At 37.9% G+C, this 26145-nt stretch overlaps 1 protein-coding gene across 1 annotated transcript in view; it reads right to left on the bottom strand.

Annotated features, from left to right (window-relative positions):
- The window catches only part of map3k5 (mitogen-activated protein kinase kinase kinase 5), a 60611-nt gene that overhangs the window by 6478 nt on the left and 27988 nt on the right, over window positions 1-26145 (bottom strand). The window contains exons 5-26 of the mRNA XM_039666250.2: window positions 25676-25844; window positions 22726-22832; window positions 21306-21476; window positions 21005-21117; window positions 16782-16941; window positions 16112-16265; window positions 14793-14900; window positions 13584-13636; window positions 13319-13414; window positions 11756-11837; window positions 11483-11616; window positions 9167-9294; window positions 8943-9079; window positions 8094-8199; window positions 7754-7911; window positions 6367-6547; window positions 5046-5063; window positions 4567-4744; window positions 4321-4489; window positions 2310-2495; window positions 1810-1915; window positions 446-683 (exon numbers count right to left, since the gene is read on the bottom strand). Coding sequence (XP_039522184.2) covers window positions 446-683; window positions 1810-1915; window positions 2310-2495; window positions 4321-4489; window positions 4567-4744; window positions 5046-5063; window positions 6367-6547; window positions 7754-7911; window positions 8094-8199; window positions 8943-9079; window positions 9167-9294; window positions 11483-11616; window positions 11756-11837; window positions 13319-13414; window positions 13584-13636; window positions 14793-14900; window positions 16112-16265; window positions 16782-16941; window positions 21005-21117; window positions 21306-21476; window positions 22726-22832; window positions 25676-25844 — 2952 coding nt within the window. The remainder of the gene's footprint in view (window positions 1-445; window positions 684-1809; window positions 1916-2309; window positions 2496-4320; window positions 4490-4566; window positions 4745-5045; window positions 5064-6366; window positions 6548-7753; window positions 7912-8093; window positions 8200-8942; window positions 9080-9166; window positions 9295-11482; window positions 11617-11755; window positions 11838-13318; window positions 13415-13583; window positions 13637-14792; window positions 14901-16111; window positions 16266-16781; window positions 16942-21004; window positions 21118-21305; window positions 21477-22725; window positions 22833-25675; window positions 25845-26145) is intronic.

The following is a 26145-nucleotide window of genomic DNA, read 5'->3' as shown; positions in this document are numbered from 1 at the left end:
TTGATTTATACAACATTGTTTTACTAAAAATATGGCGAAAATCTATTTAAGGCTATCTGATTACAGGATAACAAAAGTAGATATACATAAATATCTATTTCCCCCCATCTATTACTGTATGTGAACACAATGAAACAAATATCTTAAACCTGGCTTTATCTAATAGGCTACTCAGATTTCGTTTTTATTTTTTTAAATATATATGCAAATTCGCACATATTTAATTAGGCAATGCCTAATAATTTAAGACTTGAGACTTGACTTGGACTTCCCAAAAATGACTTGTGAACATCTCTGTTGTATATACATGACATCAATGCGTTATTAGGTAAATCATTTTGTGAACCGGTTCATTGAATCAAACTGTCCTAAAGAACCAGTTCACGTAAAAGAATCAGACGTCCTATCTCTAATATTAAAGCTGGAGATCAAAAACAACATTCACCTCTTGGTTTCGATCTTCATCCGTCCCAGCTCCATGCTGATAGATCGCTGTGCGCTCGGAGACTCATGGGAAACGGTTGAACTGAGCGTGCTCACTCCGGACGTGACCACGGTGTCGTCGTGATGAGCGACGGGTGCTATGCTAGGCATGGCGTTTCCGTGGGGAACTGTGTCATCATCAATGTCCTCCTGCTCGGCCGGGTCGCTCTCAGACGCCAGCGTGAAGTGTGGACGCAATTCTGGGAGTGAACAAACACTGCATCAAGAGAACTGATCCCTCCGGACACCAGCTCAGGCCATGATCACCAAAAACAAAATCAACAACTCTTTTTTCGAGTCAGTTCGAAACCAAATGACTCGAAAAGATTTGTTCATTTTGATGAACGAGTACGAACGCTCATCACAGAACAGAGCAAGGCGAGCATTTGAGCTTATAAAACTTAAACTTTGTTAGTTATTTATTAAATGAGCGATCGTTTCGCTTGATTAGACCCTTATTCACCGTCTGGAGTCGTTTAAAGCCCTTTGAACAGTTTGCACTGAAACTGTCTTTTGGACCTTGAACCGTTTGGTTCCCATTGAAGTCATCATTTTGATGAACGAGTTCGAACAGGAGAGTCACGAACGAGCATAACAGAACAGAGCAAGGCGAGCGTTTGAGCTTATAAAACTTAAAGGAGTAGTTCACTTTAAAAAAAACCTTTTGCTGATAATTTACTACTATTTACAATGGGAACCAAAAGGTTCAAGGTCCAAAAGACAGTTTCAGTGCAAACTGTTCAAAGGGCTTTAAACGACACCAGACGATGAATAAGGGTCTTATCAAGGACCCTTCGAGTCATGATTCGAAAAAAAGATTTGTTCATTTTAATGAACGAGTTCGAACAGGAGTCATGAACGCGCATCACAGAACAGAGCAAGGCGAGCATTTGAGCTTATAAAACTTAAACTTTGTTATTTATTTATTAAATGAGCGATCGTTTCGCTTGATAAGACCCTTATTCATCGTCTGGTGTCGTTTAAAGCCATTTGAAGCTGCACTGAAACTCTCATTTGGACCTTGAACCGTTTGGTTCCCATTGAAGTCCATTATATGGAGAAAATCCTGGAATGTTTTCATCAAAAACCTAAATTTCTTTTCGACTGAAGAAAGAAAGACATGGACATCTTGGATGACATGGGGGCGAGTAAATTATCAGCAAAAGTGTTTTTTTCTAAAAGTGAACTAATCCTTTACCTGATCAGATTCAAATCGGATATGAGCAAAAATCGGATTTGGACCGACAGTGTAAACGCGGATTATGAAATAAATGACCAATAGCGAAGAAAAGGGATATTTCTGTGAAGTAACGGTTTGCTGTTTACCAGGGACCAGTATGACGATGGCAGTCTGCACAGCCTTCCGGATGATGTTATCCAGGGCAAACATCCAGTGCGGCTTTATGTTGTGGTTCCGCAGGACTTTATTTACCTGCAGAAACATTAAAACACAACTATTTACTTTCATATAATCAACTTTTAAGACAAAGTCACAAAAGTTAGAGAACCAGGATACTCCACCCAAATATGAAAATGCTGTCATCATCTCCTCACCCTAAAGTTGTCGCAAACCTGTTTGAGTTTCTTTCTTCAGCTGAACACAAAGGAAGATGTTTTGAAGAACGACTGGCACCATTGATGGAAGACAAAAGTTTCTATCGTTCTTCAAAACATCTTCCTTTGTGTTCAGCAGAACGATATTTGGGTGGAGTTTTCCTTTAAAAAGAAAAACCAGCATTTGCTTTTCAAGTCAACATCTCATTTTAATTTTGTAACGAGACCATTTCAGATGAAGCGGATATTCAACACTTGATTGGACGGCTCACCGCATCCTGGAAGCTGAAGAGCGCCACCTGCAGTTGGCTGATGGCCGTGCTGTCGAAGTCCAGCTCCAGTTTGAGCTGTGAGAGCGTGCTGGCAATGATCTTCCTGTCCGCCATCCTCACGAACTCCCCCAGACTGGCCACCAGCATGGAGATGTGCTGATGCTTCAGCTTGGTCTCCTCGGACCCCTGTGTAGAGGGGGGACACCAATCACACTCACAAACAGGGACATGAAATCAACTGTTAAATCACAAACGACCAACAGAATTTGTTGGACTGCATGAAAACAACCTTATTAGAGATTTTCACCAAAACATATAATAATTCCCTTACTAGATGTAGGGCCAGATGTACTCAACAGGGCAAATTAGCATGAGAGCACAATCCCATTAAAGCACAGACGTGAGTGAACACACGTGATGATGAAAGAACACAGCCGGATCATTCCCATCATGACCAACACAATCTGGTTTATGACATGCTTCATTGGGCGGTAAACAACGGCACAAACACCAGTATATTGACGAGCGCAATCCTTAGCCCGATTCATTTAAAGTAGTTCACTTTTGAAAAAACTTTAGCTGATAATTTACTCGCCCCCATGTCATCCAAGATGTCCATGTCTTTATCTCTTCAGTCGAAAAGAAATGAAGGTTTTTGATGAAAACATTCCAGGATTTTCTCCATATAATGGACTTCAGTGGGAACCAAACGGTTCAATGAATCTTTTTCCGAGTCATTTGGTTCATTCAACGACCAAAACGAACAAATTGACTCGAAAAAAGATTTGTTTATTTTGATGAACGAGTTCGAACAGGAGAGTCACGAACGAGCATTTGAGCTTATAAAACTTAAACTTTGTTATTTATTTATTTATTAAATGAGCGATCGTTTCGCTTGATAAGACCCTTATTCATCGCCTGGAATCGTTTAAAGCCCGTTGAACAGTTTGCACTGAAACTGTCTTTTATCCCTATAAAAGATTTTATGTCCCTATAAAATCAGTTTTATTTTTTCCCAAATTCCGTTTTAATTTTTGGGAATGCAGGTTTTTTTTTTTTTTACCCTTTAATGTTATTTTAGTTGTAAAAAGAACTTTTAATGTTAATGATTAAAATGTACACAAATAAAATAGGCATTTACTCTTAAAATGACAAATACTGCATGATGCAACACAACACTGCACTCTAAGTACTTCAAGTAACAACAAAATATGGTTATGAGCTTTAAACTGTCCTGTAAAAATAAATTATATTAGTTTATATAAGTTAAAATAAAAGTCACACTCTAGCTGCGTCGTAATGTGCATACTATCCATCCTAAATAATATGTGACATTAGTAACTGTCAATACTATTTCGGGCATAGTATGCACGTTGGGACGCAGCTTCTGTCTCTCGCGCGCACTCTCGGACACACTCGGTCTCTCGCGCGCACACTGTTGAGTGTGCTGTCTCGTCTCTCTCGCGCGCTCTCAACTCGGGTACACACTCGGTCCGGCACCTCATAGACAGTTTCTTAACTTCTTCGAGTTTCTTAACTTTTTCGCCGACGAAAGCAGAGCCGTGGAGAGCCGCTTCGCCATGCTTTCAGTGGAAACGTGGCTATTGTTTTGATGCCGTCATGAGCTGAAGTGACGGGAGGGGTTGTGTCGCCCAGATTTGCTTCCCCGTCTCTCTGCATTTTCCCCTGACATACGTTCTTCTCCCACACAAAAACCAAATTTCATACCAAATATGTAAAATTCCACGAAATTCCGCGTTAACACTAGACTCCGTGTTAATTGGCCAATTCCGCGATTCCGTGATCACGGAAATTATAGGGCCCTAATTATATGGAGAAAATCCTGGAATGTTTTCATCAAAAACCTTAATTTCTTTTCGACTGAAGAAAGAAAGACATGGACATCTTGGATGACATGGGGGTGAGTAAATTATCAGCAAAAGTGAACTACTCCTTTAAAGAATACTTCGCTTTAGTGCCAATCCCACACGCGTGCAGTGCTCGGGCTCACCTGGGTCAGCGCCTCCAGCAGGTGAAGCACTATTTTCTCTCTGTCCTCGATCAGGATCCGGTGAAGGGTCGCTCTCCTTTCACTGTCTTTCCTGAGCATGAAGAAGCCCGAGTCTTTCTCTTCTGGAGACGGGGGTGCGCTGTGGTCCTCAAAGTTCTCCACAGGAATACTGCAGCAGATTCACAGATTTACTAAAAGCAGACACACTAAATGCAGGATAAACGGGTGTGTTTAAGCTGGAATGACCTCAGGAAGAGCGAGCGGTGGCCTTTGACCTCTTTCTCGCTGTAGCACTTGGTGCTGGGTTTAAAGTTGAAGGGGTTTGTGCAGAGCTCGTTGTCGGGCGAGACCGAGCCGTACTCGCTGCTGCTGCTCGTGTCCTCCACCACCACGGGAACGGGGAGAGATATGCTGCGCAGATACTCTACGACACACACCACAGACATCACACACTCTTCCACAGCTCGGCCTAAACGGCCCATTGATGAAGAACCTTGAGCTACATTAAACCTACTTTGTATAAAGAAATAAAATGCTGTTTTATGTTGATAAATCATTTCTATATTTGACACATTTCAATTTAAGGTATATTCGAATAAAGAGTAAAATGAACATGACTAAGCATGAATATTGACTACATTTACAGCCAGGTTATTATCATATAAATAAGAAAAGAGAATGAATAAAACAACAAAATAAGGTCAAATGCTTTGAAATAGACTCACCAGTTCCTGGTGTAAGAGCTGTGTATAAAAAACACAAGAGATGAGAAGACGATTCACAGTACAAGCGGCGAAGAGAAAAGATTTGACCAGGTCTAAATGCAGTTTGTGTGTCTAAATGTCTAAATCTCACAACTCAGCTGTGTGATTTCAATGCAACAATAAACATTAAATGGGGATTATGAATGTAAATCTGTAAAATTTATTTATTTTAAAAAACAAGACAAAAAAACTATGGTCGCAAGTTCCTTTGAACTCTATTGGTGGTTTTGGGAAACGCGCCCCTGATTGGGTAACACGGCTGAAAGAATCAAAAGTAAGATTGTAGATTGTCCAAGCAAGTTGGGACCAAATATTAATATATTAACAATAATTCAATCTTAATGTGGGGATTCATTTATTAATAAATTCTGAAATTTGGAAATTTAGATTTACTTGTCTTTCCATCATGTTATCTGAATGATGCTACTATAAGAGTAGTGGGATGGAGGTTTATACTTATATATACACAATAAACTGTCAAAATACCATATGCCACTGTTTTATTCTTTTAATCGATGGATACGATGGACATCATTTTAAAGGAGTGGGTGGGGTGGGGGTTATACATTTTTTTAAAGCACGTTAAAAAAAAAAAATTGGATGCCATGTTGTTTTTGTTAGCCCTCAATCGGGTCATGGGGGCAATACGACCCCAATCGACTTTAATCTCAGTGGAATAAATTTGTGTGACTTTTCATACATTATCTATCTATACACACAAAAAAAAACTGGGCTTGATTCGGTTGTTCTGAAGGTATGTAAAAAAAAAAATGTTTACACTTCTGGTCTTCGGGGTCAATATGACCCCACATTGAAATGAATGGGAAATGTGAAAAAAAACGAAATATATTTTCTTCATGCGTCAAAAAAAAATCCAGCATAAATCTGAAAATGTTTACACAGAAATGAAGGCCTAGTACTACAGCATAAATGCAATGCATCATAAAAAAAATAATATTTCATATGCAAGCTAATGGTGTAGTTGAGGAACTGTGTGGTATATGGATGGATACAAAAGTACTTTATATCGCCTAAATAGATGAGAAGTAAACAAGAAAAAAATGATATATTATTTGTATGATTAAAAATGTATATTTTATGTACAATTACTCAATCAATTGTTGGGGTCGTATAGACCCGAAGCCCAAAAGTGGAAACAGGAAACGAAAAACATTCGAAGGTTAAATAATAGTTGAATCTAACAGATGACAGTTTCCCATTCGTCCCCTAGTTCATGAAATGTACCCATTGCATATGTTGCTGTATTGTCCATTAAACACACCTGTGAAACTGTTGTTCTTGGAGCGTTTTTTGCGTGATGTAACGGTGAGGAATTCGTGCGTGAGCAGATGGTTGGACGTGGCTCGGCTGTCTGGGTCCGGCTCGAAGCAGCGCAGGATGAAGGCTTTGGCTTCAGACGACATGGAGTCAGGAATCTCCGGGTGGATTTTAAACATCCCGACCTACACAAACATACAAAAGCATTTCCATAACTCTTTCCGATATCAAACACAATATTCTCTCTCGTTTTTTTCAGAATTTAGTAGTAGGAAATTACTAGTCATCTAATTTTTTATATCAGCTATGCATTCCGTTAATTTTGTGAATTGGTAAGTTTCGTTAGATTTTGAAGAAATATACAGCTGAGTATCATCAGCATAACAGTGAAAGCTTGATATCTCCTAATGGTAGCATGTACAAAGTGAACAGTAATGGTCCTAGTACTGAGCCTTGTGGTACACCACCCTGAACTTGTGATCGATAAGACATCTCTTCATTTACTGCTACAAACTGATAACGGTCAGATAAGTATGATTTAAACCATGCTAATGCAGTTCCACTAATGCCAACATAGTTTTCGAGTCTATTTATAAGAATGTTGTGGTCAATCGTGTCAAATGCAGCACTAAGATCGAGTAACACTAATAGAGAGATACAACAACTCCAAAGGCTTCTTGTCACTATGAAAGATATAAACCAACTCCCATCCCTTTGTGACATTCAGAATGGACGATATTCCTCTTTGGATTTTGGTTGCTAAGGTGCTAAACAATGGTTGCTAGGGCGTAGCTCTAAGTGTTGAAGTGATTCATGATGCCCCGAGTCAAACGAGACCACCCTCATGTTTGTATGACAATTCAGTCCAGAGATATGCCTTCGAACTCTTTCAATTGAAGTCTATGGGGCTTGTTGCTAAGGTGCTCTAAATGGTTGCTTCTTTGACAGAAAAGGCAGGTTTGAGATTGGCCTGTAATTGACTAATTCTGTAGGATCAAGTTGCGTTTAACAAATGTTTTTATCAGAGCCAGCTTAAAGGTTTTTGGTACGCATCCTAGAGACAAAGACGAATTAATGATATTAAGAAGAGGATCTATGACCTCTGGAAGCATCTCCTTCAGTAGCTTAGTCAGAATAGGGTCTAACATACAAGTTGTTGATTGAGTTCATCTCCATCAGGATCATCGGATCTCCCATTAATTATGTGGTTTTACAGTGGGCTGTACATTTTTCCTAGAAGTACCAACTAAATGCCAAATTCGATTTAAATGTTTCACAAAGCACATGTATCAAATAAAGAAACCTAAAAGAAAATAGTGTGGATTTTGTGACCTTCTTTGGTCTTAAATTGACCACACATTTCCTTCAGGATGATTGGCACTGGTTCTGACCTTGAACATCGCTGCTTGCGGTTCCCCCAGCTCATAGAAAGGTGGTTTCCCAGTGGCCATTTCTATAATGGTGCAGCCCAGGGACCAGATGTCTGCCGGTTTACCGTACCCACGTGGCCCTTTATCGATGATCTCAGGAGCCATGTACTGTAACGTACCTGCAATACACACAATAAGTAATAGCAACTGCTGAACATTTATAAGACACTGTAAGATACTAATCAAAAGTCAATGGACAACACCCTTCAGTGTCCTTCAGTGTTACAGAAGAAATAAACTTATCGGTTGATAAAATGTTGATAAAAGTGAAAAGAAACAGCAAATCCAACACACTCAGTACCAGTAAAGGTTTCAGTGCAGGGGTTTATTCCGGCCAGGCGTTTGGACGTCCCAAAATCAGAGATTTTCAGAACTCCACTGTAGGTGTTTATCAAGACGTTATCCCCCTGTGTGTCACCAAAGCAGGAATCGTCTATGATGATCAATCTCTTTTTTTGAGCAATCTCACAATTAAAGGAGTAGTTCACTTTTGAAAAAACTTTTGCTGATAATTTACTCGCCCCCATGTCATCCAAGATGCCCATGTCTTTCTTTCTTCAGTCGAAAAGAAATTAAGGTTTTTGATGAAAACATTCCAGGATGTTCTCTATATAATGGACTTCAATGGGAACCAGACGGTTCAAGGTCCAAATGAGAGTTTCAGAGCAAACTGTTCAAATGTCTTTAAACGATTCCAGACGATGAATAAGGGTCTTATCAAGCGAAACGATCGCTCATTTAATAAATAAATAACAAAGTTTAAGTTTTATAAGCTCAAATGCTCGCCTTGCTCTGTCCTGTGATGATGCATTGCATTTGTGACTCTCCTGTTCAAACTTGTTCATCAAATTGAACAAATCTTTTTTCGAGTCATGACTCGAAGAGTCCTTGATAAGACCCTTATTCATCGTCTGGTGTCGTTTAAAGCCCTTTGAACAGTTTGCACTGAAACTCATTTGGACCTTGAACCGTTTGGTTCCCATTAAAGTCCATTATATGGAGAAAATCCTGGAATGTTTTCATCAAAAACCTTAATTTCTTTTCGACTGATCAAAAGAAAGACATGGACGTCTTGGATGACATGCGGGTGAGTAAATTATCAGCAAAAGTTTTTTCTAAAAGTGAACTACTCCTTTAAGATTATTATTACCTTAATGTCTCTGTGAACGATCTGGTTGTCATGCAGGTATTTGAGACCCTCCAGGATCTGTTTGGTGTAGAAACCGATAGTTGGCTCGTTGTTCTTCAGAGGGCCCCACTTTGACCTGAGCAGCGCTGACAGACTGCCTGCGGTCACAGGAGAACACAAGCGCTTGAATATCTCTGAACGTGAGAGTGGAGTGTAAAGTGTAAAGGGTTAGATGTCCGCCTCACCTCCGGGCACCTGCTCCATGAAGATCTTGATGAAACCGTTCTCGCTGATGGAGCCGAGGTATTGCACGATGTTCTTGTGCTTCAGGTGTTTATGCAGGGCTATCTCTTCATGCAGAGGCTGCGAGTATCTACCAACACACAGTGCCGTCAGATCAACTGTAGCCATGTGACTGCTGGCACTTTTCACATCCTCAAAAGCATACATGAACATTGCTCATTTATATTATGTATACACTCTCCTAAAGGATTATTAGGAACACACACTACTAATACTGTGTTTGACCCCCTTTCGTGGCATTGATTCAACAAGGTGCTGAAAGCATTCTTTAGAAATGTTGGCCCATATTGATAGGAGAGCATCTTGCAGTTGATGGAGATTTGTGGGACGAAGCTCCCGTTCCACCACATCCCAAAGATGCTCTATTGGGTTGAGATCTGGTGACTGTGGCGGCCATTTTAGTACAGTCAACTCATTGACATGTTCAAGAAACCAATTTGAAATGATTCATGGTGCATTATCCTGCTGGAAGTAGCCATCAGAGGATGGGGACATGGTGGCCATAAAGGGATGGACATGGTCAGAAACAATGCTCAGTTAAGCCGTGGCATTTAAACGATGCCCAATTGGCACTAAAGGGCCTAAAGTGTGCCAAGAAAACATCCCCCACACCATTACACCACCACCACCAGCCTGCACAGTGGGAACAAGGCATGATCAGAGCCCGTCTAACGGAGAGCCTTGGCACTTCCTATTAGCCCCGTTGTGGATCATCTTGGTTGCAGTTCCATTAGAATTCCACTGGGGGTGATCATGAGCGAGAGCAGAATGAATGGGAGTCTATGGGGCTAAACGGCTAAATGCGTCTTTCACCTGCTTGTCGTTAAATTAACATAGATTTTATTGTTGATTCCGCAAGTTCAATATAGATTATAGGCCAAAAGTCAAATGAACGACTACTTATGTCCTTTTGATTTCCTACAGGTTAGGCCGTTGTTGGCCGGAGCACGCTAGCATTCTGCTATTGTGTGACATCATCACAGTTTTGAACGGATTTTTTGAACAGATAAGTGAACTTAAAAATGCAATTTTCAGCTGAGTGTATTATCTTATCCCTCCCTTTTGAATGCAACTTTCAAATTACATTCTGAGAAAAGTGGATTTCTGGGGGTGAAACCCCATTGACTCCCATTCATTCTGCACTCGACCGCCAGCGCCCCCGCATGGACAGAGACGAGTTACTGCAGCCAGTCCAGAACCCGGAAGTAACCAGACAGTGCCAATTCTCTTCAATTAGACATTCTCTGGCATGATGGATCCATGTTCTGATTCTGTTTACACCAAATTCTGACTCTACCAACAGAAATCGAGACTCATCAGACCAGGTGACATTTCTCCAGTCTTCAACTGTCCAGTTTTGCAAATTGTGGCCTCTTTTTCCTATGTGTAGTGGAGATGAGTGGTACCCGGTGGGGTCTTCTGCTGTTATAGCCCATCCGCCTCAAGGTTGTGTGTGTTGTCTGCATACCTCGGTTGTAACGAGTGGTTATTTCAGTCAAAGTTGCTCTTCTATCAGCTTGAATCAGTCGGCCCGTTCTCCTCTGACCTCTCGCATCAACAAGGCATTTTGGCCCACAGGACTGACCCATACTGGATGTTTTTCCCTTTTCACTCCATTCTTTGTAAACCCTAGAAATGGTTGTGTGTGAAAATCCCAGTAACTGAGCAGATTGTGAAATACTCAGACACCAACAACCATGCCACGCTCAAAACTGCTTAAATCTGTTTTCTTTCCCATTCTGATGTTCAGTTTGGAGTTCAGGAGATTGTCTTGACCCCTAAATGCACTGAAGACACTGCCATGTGATTGGTTGATTAGATAATTGCATTAATGAGAAATTGAACAGGTGCTCCTAATAATCCTTTAGGTGAGAGCGTATATAAATGTATATTTATACAAAATCTCCGTCACTATAAACATGCCTGTCATGCTATTGCCATTTCTTGTGAAATAGATTTTTTTTATTTTATATTAAGTCATTCTGTTTTCTTAGCATCCCATAAATTGCAAATTGCATACCATGTTGATTCAATACAGGACATTTCCTTTTGGAATAGTGGACAATTCAACACAATTAACACATCTCTGACTGCTTGAAATGTCTACTGTCTTATGTTTTCGTTTTCATTTCTAGTTAAAATAGGAACAAGGTTCAGCGGGCTATAGTTATAGTATTCAACAACAGTCAAAGTTGTCAAAAATGATAACAGGCATACCTATCCAAAAGGAAATTGGATTTTAGAGTGGATTTCCTCACCTACTGTCCCGTTCGGGAATCTCTTTGATGGCCAAGCGCACCTGGTTACTGAGGTCACGACCGGCGTAGACCACACCGAACGTGCCCTTACCCAGAACCAGCCTGTCTCCATGCTCATCGTACTCATAATCATACTGCAAAACACACACACAATCACATGTGCTATCATCAGTAGAACTACGTATAACAAATGCATTCAACAATAAATATAAAAATGTATATTTGGTAAGCATTTGCTCAGGAACATCCAAAACGTCTGGATTATAATTTTACCTCTAAAGCCTCTGATTCACACTCGGCCTCATCTGAGCCTTTCCAGGCCTCCTCGGTGAGAGCGTTCACCAGGTCACAGAACCTACACAACACACAAATCATCGTCAGACATCACGCCGGATTACTTGTATGATTCACATTCAGATTATTGTATTTCATGCCATGTCAGCAGTCAGAGCTATTTTCATGGCATTAACAAAAATACAAATATCATATTTTGACTTTTGACTGTACCAAAGGTTACACTGCAAAAAATGAAATCTTGCCGAGTTAAAAAATCTTAAAATAAGGCAAGAATTCTTCTTTTTTTTCTTCTAAGATAAATTAACTAGCCTAGAACTAAAAGCCAAAGATTATTTTGCTTGTTTTGAGAAAATTTTACTTAAATTTTCTTACTTAGAAAAAAATGCAATTTTGGTGATTTCTTTCATTTAATTAAGTATCTTTTTAAAGTGAATGGTATATTTTGACATACTCCAATGTGTCCAATTCCAATTTCAAGACATATTTTCTTATTTTAAGAGCACAAGGTTTCTTATTTTTAGAAAACAACGTTAGCACATTCAGACACGAATATATAGAAAACGGTTGGTGAGCGAGCCTTTTCGTTTCGTGCTCCAACATTGTGCAACAGTCTTCCAGCAGATATTAGCCTGGCAAGTTCAATTGATGTTTTTAAATCTAAGCTTAAGACGTACTTATTCATTGCTGCGTATGAGTCCTGAATGTTTAGTAATTTTATGTTTTGTATAGTGGTATTACTTCTTGTTGTATTGCATTGTTTGCATTTTATCTTGTTGTACAGCACTTTGATGGAAAGTGCTCTATAAATAAATGTATTATTATTATTATTATTATTATATAAATACAACAAAAACAAAACAAATATAAACAAGAAGTCATATTATACAATATATTTTTTTTAAATTAACCTATGATAAAAAAATCCAGAACCTTAATCTCATTAAATATGTCCTTCAAAGAAGTAACTTCTACTTGTATGATCATCACACAAAGACTAAACTTTTACACCTCTATAGGAGGGATACACAAAACTAGTGCATATATGATGATATTCAATTATTGAGAACAAAACCTGCTGACACCACTAGTTTGCGTTTCGATAGTGTGTGTTTGAGTAAATGAACACACTCCGACTGACGAAGCACAATTAGATTAGAATGCTCCCATTATCATTAGCATGGCCTACACATATTAATGGGAACATTTGCAGGAAGGCACAGACAGCTAATGTACCGCAGAGATCAGGCAAAACTAGAAATATGCTGTTTTTTCACCACCCACTGCAGAGATTACACATCTCTCTTTCCTGTGCTCTTTTGACTGACAGGAAATAATTGTCTGTTTTTAAACGATCAGCTAATTTCCGCGGATAATTGCTTTATAGCAGCACATGGCCGCTACATTGTGCATTGCTAGTTTCTAAAATAACTCGAGTAGACAATCAAATGTGCAATTTCTGTCTTTAGTTGGTCTATGGCACTGTAATGGGGAATGAATGAAATGTGGGAAAAGAAGCCGTTTGCAAACACACACACATACTTTTTGCAGTGCATATCTGTGCAGAAATAGATCTGGAAGTCCTCGGAGTTGTTGACCACATACAGGAAGCAGCTGCGCTCGTCACATTTGGAGATGCTGAATGTGTTAAACAAAATCAACAACCATATTTTACTTTCACCGCTTTAATTCAGTGTTCAACTTGTGTTAAAATACACAATATATTTGAAGCTCCAGCTGATCATTGCAGAACACACACAGAGGTCACTCGCGTGACAGGATCTCGTCATCATTTCTCTGCATTTACCTCACGCCTCGCACTGACGCTGCGCTGAAGTTCCACTCGTGGATGCCTGTGTTCTGGGACAGAGAGAAGAACAGATCAACACCGCTCAATACACCATAATGCTAATACTTCTCAAGTTTAATAAGGACTCCTGTTTTTCCATACCCAAATGTAATGAGTTAACTTTAAAAAAAACTTTTGAGACCCTTTGAGAAAAACTTTCTTTCTTCAGTCGAAAAGAAATGAAGGTTTTTGATGAAAACATTCCAGGATTTTCTCCATATAATGGACTTCAATGGGGTCCAAACGGTTCAAGGTCCAAAAGACAGTTTCAGTGCAGCTTCAAAGGGCTTTAAACAACACCAGACGATAAATAAGGGTCTTATCAAGCGAAACGATCACTCATTTAATAAATAAATAACAAAGTTTAAGTTTTATAAGCTCCTGTTCGAACTCGTTCATCAAAATGAACAAATCTTTTTCTGAGTCATTTGGTTGATTCAACAAACGAAACAAACGAATTGACTCGGAAAAAGATTTGTTTTCGAATTCGTTTCGATTTCTTTTCGACTGAAGAAAGAAAGACATGGACGTCTTGGATGACATGCGGGTGAGTAAATTATCAGCAAAAGTTTTTGGAAAAGTGAACTACTCCTTTAAAGACTCCTTCTGTGCGACTCTCCTGTTCGAACTCGTTCATCAAAATGAACTAATCTTTTTTCGAGTCATGACTCGAAGGGTCCTAAACAAGACCCTTATTCATCGTCTGGTGTTGTTTAAAGCTGCACTGAAACTCTCATTTGGACCTTGAACCGTTTGGACCCCATTGAAGTCCATTATATGGAGAAAATCCTGGAATGTTTTCATCAAAAACCTTAATTTGTTTTCGACTGAAGAAAGAAAGACATGGACATCTTGGATGACATGCGGGTGAGTAAATTATCAGCAAAAGTTTTTTTAAAAGTGAACTAATCCTTTAAGAACTAAAATGATAAGACTTTTATTATAACATTTACGATATTAACTACATTTTGTGACCTCAAATGTAAGGTTTTTAAGGACTGACTGAGACCCTGTAGATCTAGAAAAATATTAAAAGGACTACTAGAACTATGATTTCAGACTGGACACACAAAACAATGGCTTTAACCAATGGTTGGATATTAAAATAATAATTGGGTCAGGGCTTAAACCGAGACAGTGATTTAGAGAATTAATAAAATGTCTTACTTTGTCATCAGGGGTCACGTGCCAGATGGACAACGTGTTCTCTTCGGCATCTTTGTTAATGGAGAGGTAAGATGGCTGGTAGACTTTAGTGGGCTCCAATATCAACACCTGAGCACAACACAAGCAACATTACAGCCGATGCCGATCTCCACAGACCTAAAACTATAACTAGCACACATGAATACTGTGTCCTGGACAACAAGATGAAATATACTGTAATAAATAATTCAGTTTTCGCAACACATTCTAGGATTTTATAATTCAAATACTGTACAGGACACATGTTATCCTGCCTCAACTTTAGGCCTTAATGAAGTATTTAGTAACAACACTACAGCGAAATATATAAATCATTGGGTTAAACACATTTTTGGGTGAAAATACTAATGTGCCTTTATATATATATATATATATATATATATATATATATACATACATACATACGTTTTAGATCAGTAAGATTTTTTATGTTTTTAAAAGAAGTCTCTTCTGCTCACCAAGGGTGCAATTATTTGATAAAAATACAAACAAAACAAAAAAAACAGTAATATTGTGAAATATTATTACAATTTAAAAGAGCGGTTTTCTATGCGAATGTATAGTGAAGTGTAATTTATTCCTGTGATCAAAGCTGAATTTACAGCATCATTACTCCAGTCTTCAGTGTCACATGATCCTACAGAAATTATTATAATATGATGCTCAAGAAACATTTATGATTATTATCCATGTTGAAAACAGTTTTTTTACATTTTTATTTCAGGATTCTTTGATGAAGAGAAAGTTCAAAAGAACAGAATTGATCTGAAATGGAAAGCTTTTGTAACATTAATCACTACCATTCAAATGTTTGGGGTCAGTAAGAATTTATTATTTATTTTTGGGGGGAAGAAATTAGATAATACTTTTATTCATCAAGGACGAGTTAAATTGATCAAAAGTTACAGTAAAGACATTTATAATGTTTTAAATAAATGCTGTTCTTTTGAACTTTCTATTCATCATAGAATTTTTGGGGGGGAAATGGCACACGACTGTTTTCAACATTGAAAATAATTTGTTTTTTGAGCATAAAATCAGCATATTAGAATGATTTCTGAAGGATCATGTGACACTGAAAACTAATGTGTAATCAGCAACAGTAATGATGTTGAAAATTCAGCTTTCAAATCACATTTTAAAATATATTAAAATAGAAAACAGTCATTTTAAATTGTCATAACATGTTTTTTTTATCAAAATAAAGCAGCCTTGGTGTACTTGAACATGTTTAAGTGGCAACACAGTGTGACGGTCAGTGTGTTTAAGAGGGGTCGTACAGGAAAACGGACGGACGTCACATCCTTTTTGGTGGCTTCCACCATGAAGTCCATCCAGAAGTCCACAAGCTCTTGTTTAGGGGCCTGCGGATCAGTGCTCGGTTTCGTAAAGTGCTTATAGATGAGGATGGTCTCCACCAGGGAGCGGAGATACCTGAAACACACAGAGAAATAAGAAAGACTACAACTATGACTCATCTATTAATGGACAACTACTTTTTCTGAAGCGTTTGCCTCTTCAAAGTTGTGTGTTGGCTCAGTTTCCTCCTAGAATTAAAAGTTTTGTTTTATTTGCCCATTTAATAATAGTCCAGGTAAAAAATAAAAAAAAAATCAGAAAAATTGACCAATGAATGAACAATGATGTGATTATTGGATCATTTAAAATCATTTTATAAAGATAACAGGAAGCAAGTTATTTGGAAAATGGATGCAAACAGGTAATATTAGCATATTTACAGTACTATTAGGTCATTCATTTTTTTGACTTCTTTATAACTAAATAAAAAAACATAATAATCTCAATTAAAGATTTTAATAATATCCATGACCTGGCCTGACATAGTGTTTTGTCTAAATTCCTAGAGTATGAATCATCACAATAGTGATGCCTTAGCAAACACTAATGATTCGTTTTTCAGATTATTGTGTGTAAAGTGTGAGTACGTACCAAATGGGTGCGTTGATTTTGAAGAGTTTCTCGGAGGCCTGGATGACCCGTGTGTTGTCACAGGCGAGGATACTCGCGCCGAGGAAGAACCCCACGTCCCAATAACTCTGCAACCGATCCAGACTGCCCTTCTTGCCCAGGAGACTGCTCAACTTCACACCTACACACACACACACACACACGTTACATATACACCCTGCAGTGTGTACAGTAGTTAGTCCGTATAATGCACGGGGAAAACAAGAGCCATCTATTTGAGAAAGGAGGGCACTCTTTATTAATTAACCAGACTCAAGAGTAATGCCAACATTAATATACAATTTATTATTGAACACACTGAGTTTGCACAACAAAAAAGCAAAAATTGCAATAAAATACTAAAAGTCTAAAAGAATAAAACATCTCTCAGAAGTAAACCATGATTTTAAGATAAAGACTGTCACGTGATCCTTCAGAAATCATTAATTAATCAATGGTACTCATCATTAATAATTGTTTTTTATAAATAATTGTTAATCATAAAAAAACAGTGCTTGCTGCTTAATATTTTTGGGGACATCAACACACATTTTTTGGGATTCTTTGCTGGACAGAGAATGAAATAGACATTTTTTGTAACATTAGAAATATCTCAATTTTCTCTTTGATGAATGTATTGCCTCCTTGCTGAAATAAAGATTTATAATTATACAACACGAATGATACATGCATCAGTGCGTGGCGTGTGTAAGATAGGAGCGATGGGGCACCAACTCCATATTAATGTGTATGTATTTAGAAAGCGCCGTCATTACTAGGGCTGTGTATTGGCAAGAATCTGGCGATACGATATGTATCACGATTCATGGGTCACGATTCAATATATTGCAATTTATTTCGATACTGTCCATAAGGCGATATATTGGGATTATTTTTTAACCTCTTAACTGTCACCCCCACTTTTTTGAATAGACATGAAAATGCACATTTCGAACTTAAATGGTTGTATTTCAAGAATGCTTTGGAATATAGACAATATGATTGGTCTTGTTTTAAAGAAGACATTTGGCAGATTTTTGTAGAAGTGAAATAAATTAAGAAAGTGAAACAGAAAAAAGTTATAGAAGTTTGAGTTTATGGAAATGTACAATGTAAAAATATGAATTATTCATATTTTACATAAAATTTATGAAGAGTTCAGATGCAAAAGCCTCTAAATGCCATTTGAAATTTTCTTCTTTAATGATGATTTTTATCAAACTTGTATATTTAAGTTCAGTGATTTCACTTAAATGGCAATGCTAATTACCTATTAATTGTTATTTAAATGAAATTACTGAATTTAAATATACAAGTTTGATAAAAATCATCATTAAAGAAGAAAATTTCAAATGGCATTTAGAGGCTTTTGCATCTGAACTCTTCATATATTTTCAAAACCTGGGCTACTCTAAAACGGCAGAAAGATCAAAGCCAAAAATCTGAACAAGTTGTGTTTCAAATTTTAGGTTGATATCTCAAAAAATGAGCTTTCAGTAAGATTTTGTTTGAGCGCAGTACCAAACTTTTTCACTAGGGCACAATCAGACTCCATTACTGCCCATAAAAGGGCGTCTGCATTTCCATTCGTGTTTTGAGTGATATGAACCATTATTTTCACAATTTTCATACAATTTCTGAAGTAGAGATCCTATTCAGAAGTAGCATGGGAAGTTTGGCAGATTTTGAAATGAATTGAACCTCTAAGAAACACATACAAAGAACACGCATGTAAGTCATAGCTAGCTGCCACGTCACAAATGGTGAATTTATTATTTTTTTCTTGATATTTCAAACTTTTTACACCTTTTTTTTCCAAAATAATTGAATAGATGCGATCTTTTGAACTTTTGGCATGAAAACAAACTGAGGAATCTACCATTTTTTCATGATTTTTCATGTTTACTGCTATTTTAAAATAAAGGTCTGAACACACCTAACGAGTATGAAAATATTCTTGTTGCATATTGATAAATTATGGCTCCTCTGTAATATATTTTGAAAATCAGTCACCAAATATGGAAACTAGAGATTGTAAGCTTTCAAATGATATATAGTTTGCCAATATTACTAAAGGTATTTACTAAGATATTATTGTTTTAAAAATATAGTGGCAAACGTCCCACCTGTGGGACAGTGACAGTTAAGTGGTAGGACTATAATTTTAGAAAAAGTAATATTAAAAAAAAGACATGATGTGAATTAAAGTCAAACAAGTTTACTTTAGTTAAACAATTAAATACTCAGAAAATCAAACTACCAGTTCACAGGTTTATTACAAAAACTTTGGTTAAATGTGTTTTTAGAAGTTGGTCATAAACTTGATAGACTTAGGGGGTCGCACACCAGACATAGGACAACTCCAGGTATCCCACAGTGTATGGCCAGCAATATTGTTATGTTTAATGACATGAAATGAAGATAATAATGTCTGTTCTATGTTATGATTGTACTGTACAATTAAATACAATCGTTGCGGAGTCTGCAGTCTGAAAACTTTACCTCAGATCATCCGTTCACTGAATGAATTGAGAATCTCACCTGAAAAATCCAATAACATCCGCAACTGTCATTCAAGCAGCTGATTTCTGTAAATGAATGCGAAACTAAATGCATATTGCAGGATAGGGCGAAGTCAGGATACATTAGCAATGATTTGAGACAAAAATAATTTAAACTATATATAAAACTATGTAAATGGCGAGGCAGGATTTTGAACACGGTCCTGGGCGCCGTGGACAGACGCCGAATGGCGCCGCCGGTGTGTGTGCAGACATAGAGAATAATGTGTTCGAACTTTAAAGATGTGGCGCTGAGCTTCTCGTCTGGTGTGCGACGCCCTTATAGACTCTCCACAGAAACCCCCGTTTCACTATTGCTCACGCGACGGTCCTGCTCGACGCTTAAGGCCATTGCACACCGAGTCCGAAATTCGCATCCGAAATTTTCGCACGTTAAAAAAAAAATTCGACCTCACGTTATGTCAGTCACGCTTGCACACCGCCTCCGAAACTTTCGTCCGTCATAAAATTAATCGGATCGGGTTCGATTTTCTGCGTTTTTCGCATTTTGAGAGGTCTTTTGACAATTCAGGGCCGGGGGGAGCTCGTCCTCAAATCATTGCACATATGCGCCGTGCTTTCAGTTTCGGTTTTCAATTCGATCAAGTGTTTATGTTCTCTTTTCTATATTGGATTATGAAATTAATAAACCTCCCCTTTCAATCAGATTGAAATTTAGGATCGAATAAGGTGTGATTGAGCAGCCTATTCGATAACTAATGTATTATTTGGGCACAATACAGTATACACAATAACAGCCTAGCTGTTCTGTCTGCCCAGCGCTTCCAACGGGCCGCGCGCGGGTGTGTGTTTGTCCGTGTGTGTGTGTCCATACCTGGTCCATTTCAGACACACTGCCAGTCTCGGTTCACGGAAATTGGTGGTCTTGTTTTTAATATGTGGCTCCAGAATCGCTAGCAAAGCATCGAACTGTCCCACTGACATTCTGAGGTAAATTTTGAATCGCTCAGGATAAATTCGCAACTCCTTGATAAGGAACTCTCCTTCCTCTCGGTGCAATTTCAGGATTGGATGGACGTAATATTTTCTCTTTCTTCCCTTTTCAATAAGAGAGAGGGCAAAAATCATCCTCACTGCTTGACGAATCCATTTGGTATTTTTGCATTTTTCCCCGCAAAGGTTTAAGAAATACGCAACGGACTCGGTGTGCAAGGTTTCTATTCGTGACGAATTTTTAAGCTGACGAACACGAAAATACGCATACGAATATTTCGTGCTCAGTGTGCAATGGCCTTTATGCTCGCGGTGTGAATGAACCCACTCATTGATTGACATGCCGAAAGGAACAGAGCAGGAGCCGGTCTTGACACGGGGTTCAGCCATAGCCATGTTGTTTCTAGCAAAACGTTAGGCTAGCGGTGCGTCTATGCATAGCCCCCCCAAAAAAATATATATCGATATTGCGTTTCTGAAAATCGATACAGTATTGCAAAATAAAATATTGCGATACTCAAGTGTATCGATTTTTTCTTACACCCCTAGTCGTTACAGTCGCTGTCGGTGTAATGGTCAGGTGTCACAATACTTTTGTATTCATAAAGAAACATCCAATGATACCAGACATCAATGGCAAAATTAAAGTGTTTGAGTGAGTGGTTGAAGCCACTAATCCACCACACTTACCTACTTTCCGCAGCTCAAAGGAGGAGTCGAACTGGTGTCCTGCGGCCAGGAGCAGCACCGCATAGTTGATCCCAGAGTGCAGCGTGGGCTCCGACTCGAAGCCTTTCCTGAACCTGAGCTCAGAGAGAGAGAGAGATGCAATGTCACTGAACGGATGTTTCTTACTTTGGCCATTTTATTGTAGAATCTCACAAAACCGACAAAAACGTCACCAAATAGATAGCGGTCTTACAAAAAGACTTTATTTTCTTTAAGCAAATGATCATTCTGATTTTGGTGTGCAATGTGTGGTGAGCTTCACCAGTGAATGCCTTGATCTCTGCTGTCGGTGTCGGTGAAATGGGAATCCAGGAACATATCCTTATAGATTCGGCCAACCAGGCAATAGATATCGGACGCCACCTGCTCATCCGAGTTCACCAACGGCAGCATAATGTCCAGCGCCTTCTGCCGGTCTCCGGGGAGGTTTCTCCTGCACACACACACACACACACCAAAGAGAGACTGTGAAAGCCAGAAATGACTGAAAAACGTATTCAGGAAATAAATGCTAAAAGATTTGTGTACGTTTTCTCTGTTAAAATCGTTCGCTTGGATGTTATTTCTAAGTAGCTCAGCCCACAGTAAATCACCTTCACTACACTACCGTTCAGAAGAAGGTTTAAAACACAATAATAATTATTCAGCAAGGACAATTTTATCAATCAAAAGAGTCAGTAAATGCATTTTATGTTACAAAAAAATGATTTAAAATACTTGCTGTTCCCTGGAACTGTCTATTTACATTATAATAAAAGAAATCTGGGGAAAAATGTGATGTTTCCATAAAAATATTAACCAGCACAACTGTTGTCAACACCAGTGTTGGGTGTAACTAATTACTAAGTAATTAGTTACTGTAATTTAATTACTTTTCCCTTGAAAATGCAAAGTAAGGGATTACTCTTAATTTATCTGTAATTTAATTACAGTTACTTCTGATGTAATTGAGGTATACGTATACTGTGTATAGGTGTCTAAATCGTACGACCGCACTCGTACAAATTCGTATGAATTATTGTAAAATATGTATGAAAAAAGTGTGAAATGTCATGAGATCAGACATAAAACAATAGTGGGTTTAACATCAAAATGTATTGTCTGATGCTAAAAAGTATGTTTTTATAATGTAACCTTCTCCACCTTGGTCAGTTTAAGGATAATTCATGCAATTTTATAGTGTTTATTTGAAAGAATTAAAACAGATTCATGTCTATCATTGTATTATTCAGCTGGTTGAGATCGATATGGGATTTTGAAAGTAATTAGTAATTAAAAGAAATTAACATACTTTTTAGAGAGAGTAATTAGTACAGTAATCTAATTACACTGTTGAAGAGGTAATTAGTAACTAGTAATTAATTACTTTTTTAGAGTAACTTACCCAAATCAACACTGATATTAATCATAAGAGCATCAGATCGTCATATTAGAGGATCATGTGACGCTGAAGACTGCAGAAATACAGCTTTGATCACAGGAATAAATTACATAATGTATTCAAATATACAGTTATTGTAAATGGTCTAGGTGAGCAGAAGAGACTTCTTCCAGACCCCAGACGGCAGTGTATTACACATTCATTACTCTGATTAGCTGTAATTATGGGCTTTCACACAATATTACAACTTTCAGTGTGAAGAGAAATGAATGCTGTGATTGTAAACTTTATTAAGTCTCACCTGTTTAGGGCAAAGGAGTAGTGGAACTTTATATGAGGATGAGCCACGGGGTCAAAGGTCGGCAGCTTTTCCAGTGTTTCGACTAACTTCACGATGGATTCATAATCCTACAGACAGACAAATAACCACGCAGAGGACAATTATTACACAATAGTATACATTGTGGGGATTCAGAATGCAAAGCTGCACTGACAATGGTGAAAAGAAAAATGATTCAAATATGAAATATAGAAAAATTAAAAATAAATAAACAGATCCAATGTTACCCTTAACCACCAGCTTGTATTATTATATTACCCTCATATTTACAACACATGAAAAATGAGAATCTGAATCAATAATTCTATTTAGTTTTTAAAATATATTATTATAATGCTTTAATAAATAATAAGTCATGTGAAATGCATTTGCTTCATACAGTTCACTCCAATATTTTTTATTTTATTTTATTTTATTTTTGCTGCTTCAATAAGTACATAATTGAGGTTAGACAAATATATGTGTGTATATATGAAGAGTTCAGATGCAAAAGCCTCTAAATGCCATTTGAAATTTTCTTCTTTAATGATGATTTTTAGCAAACTAGTATATTTAAGTTCAGCAATTTCACTTTAATAACAATTAATAGGTAATCATCATTGCCATTTAAGTGAAATTACTGAACTTAAATATACAAGTTTGATAAAAATCATCATTAAAGAAGAAAATTTCAAATGGCATTTAGAGGCTTTTGCATCTGAACTCTTCATATGTATATATATATATATATCTGTATAGGTGTATGGATGTATAGAACAACATTATAATAATAATATAAAATTGTAAATGTAATACTGTAAGAATTTAGGGGTAGGAGTATATAAGTTTTACTTCTTTCTACTAGAATTATATATATATATTATATTATATATTTTTCTTTTTTTTGCTGCTCATTTGTTTTGATTTTTCCTAAGTTTTTAAACATTGTTTTATTTTATATACTTTCTTTTTATGTTCGAAATAAAGATTTCAAATTCAATAACAGCAGTGAAATGTTCATGACATCCTCCTAAACCAACTGCACATTGTGTGAGTGATCACAAAAACACATCGAACATACACTTCACCAGACCTGCGGCACACTTCCTGTTACGCTGACGCTTGGAAATAAAGTTCAATGTTCATTTTGATCCGTTTATGTTAGCAAACCGGACTGAACGATTCATTTACGAATCCTTCTTTTGGTCATGTCCCATTATTAAAACGTGTTTTAAGTGTGTAAACATCATAACATAATGACGAGATGAAGTGAATGAACCAAGCTGAAACATCATGAACTGCATCTTCACACTTCTGCTAAAACAAAGCCAAAGCCATGAGCGTAATGATTATGACATCCCATCGGATCGCTCACGAGTTTACATCAACACCTACTAAGTGTTCTCCAACATGATGAACAACGCAGAGGCCAAACATTAAAGAGGTTATTTACATAAAGTACACATACTTAAAAGTTCATTAAAATTAACACCCGTTTATTAATGTTCATTTTAAGTTGTTAATTTTGAGGCTCAAAGAGACGGTTCAAGACTATGTAAGTGGACGTGAGGGGGAAATGTGGAGTATTGCCCAAGTGCGGCCCACTGCTGTGGAACTGAACTTCCCCCGGGGGACAATAAAGTTAAAAGTTAATGAGACAGAAAAACACGGAGGAGCTGAAGGTCACAGAAGGTCAGGACACTAGTAAAACTACTTAACTGTGATCTATCATAGTTTGAACTTCAGAAGTAACTTCCTGCCAAAGGTGTGTCCGAGCGATAGCATTTATGACTTCCTGTTTCCTCTTATTAATATTTAACAGCACAGACACGAACAGTCCCACCAATAGCCGGATCCTCTCTTTGAACACATAAGGCCAAACTCATCCAGCTCGGCGTCTCACCCTGGGGCATTAGGGGAAATCTACGGGAGATTTCTTTTCCATCCGTGTGAACAACTTCTCTTGGATGTAGTAAACTGAAAATGCCAGAACTAACATTATCTGACAACATTTTATGGGCTGTATTATGCAGAGCTAATCATGCTAACACACCCGTCGAGATCGCAGGTTAATAGAGACGAGTGAAGCGTAGTGGTCTTGCCTCTGGGACACTTAATAGTCAACAGTATCATTGATCTGACGGTATTGACGCTGTTGTATAAGAACTGAACTGAGCCAACCGATTTTTTTGCAGAACTGAACATCCTCACTGCATTACATTTTTGCATAAAGAAAGTCTTTGAAGGTGAAGTATGTAAGCTTTTTGTGTTAAAATAAGCCACTCTAATGTTCATTGTGTCCATAATGTTCAATGACTAATATTAGTATGCCATTCAAGGCTTAATCTCCCACAAACATGAAACCATTGAGCCTCCCAGGCATCATCTAAAAACTGAGAGCTCGACCTATAGCATAACGTAGGGGCGTGGCTACTGTAGGAGGCGGAGCCAGGTGGCGTTTAGTCATGGCTTATGTGTTATATGGGGGGGGAAACAAAAGTGCAAGCCAAACTTCTCTGCATTTAGACGGGTCATGAACACTACAGCGGACACTTCAACTCAGGCCCTATTACGCTAATCAGAAACAGTTGTTTCATGTCAAAAAATGAGCCGGTGCAGATACATTGGATGGGTTTATTATAAGCGAGATGCTCACATTCGCTCTAGTGGAGTGTTAGTCTACTCAATTGTTGACACATAGCAACACAGCTAAAGGTATTCCTAACATGTTAGACCTTTTATTGAAAGTAGCCTAGATTTACTTGTTGCCTTCACAAGCAGCCGTTAAGGCGGTATTTGTGGTGTTTGAATTGGGGGAGGAGTGTTCCAGAAACTACATACTTCTCCTTTAACAGTAAACAGGATTGTGATGAGTAATATTACACCATTTTTGGAGTCACTGTGACAACAAAAGCTCATGTGAGGCACTGACCTGAATGTCTCTGTATGAAAGGAGGAGGTTGATGACCACATCGGCTGAAAGACACTCCACATTATCGAGGCGCTGCTGGATCCGTCTGAGTTCTGCCGCTAGCTCTGCGCCGCTGTAAAGCTCACGTGCTTTACGGATCTCATTCAGAACCGTCTCTCGGAAGTACTGGCTAAACAACCGACACACAAAAAGTTACAGACCAATGTAGAATGCAAATCTTAAAACTGTTCATTCACAGAACGGTTAACAGTTTAAACTAAGGACAAAAAAAATAAGAATAATATTTCAATGCCAAAGTTTATTAGTTAGTATGGACAGCTACCCAGACAGCAAACTGACATTGAATCAACGTGGAAACGACGTCTCTCATGACATTGAAACAACGTTGATTTTGCTCATCGAATTAACGTTGAACCAACGTCAGACGCGGCATTCTTCAAAGCTAAATGAAAATCGAAAATTGGTTTGCT

Source organism: Pimephales promelas, chromosome 13, assembly GCF_988280905.1.
Source record: "Pimephales promelas chromosome 13, fPimPro1.hap1.1, whole genome shotgun sequence".
In the NCBI taxonomy this organism is placed as follows: Eukaryota; Metazoa; Chordata; class Actinopteri; order Cypriniformes; family Leuciscidae; genus Pimephales; species Pimephales promelas.
Note: the sequence above shows the minus strand (reverse complement) of the source record. Positions and strands in the feature narration are given on the sequence as shown.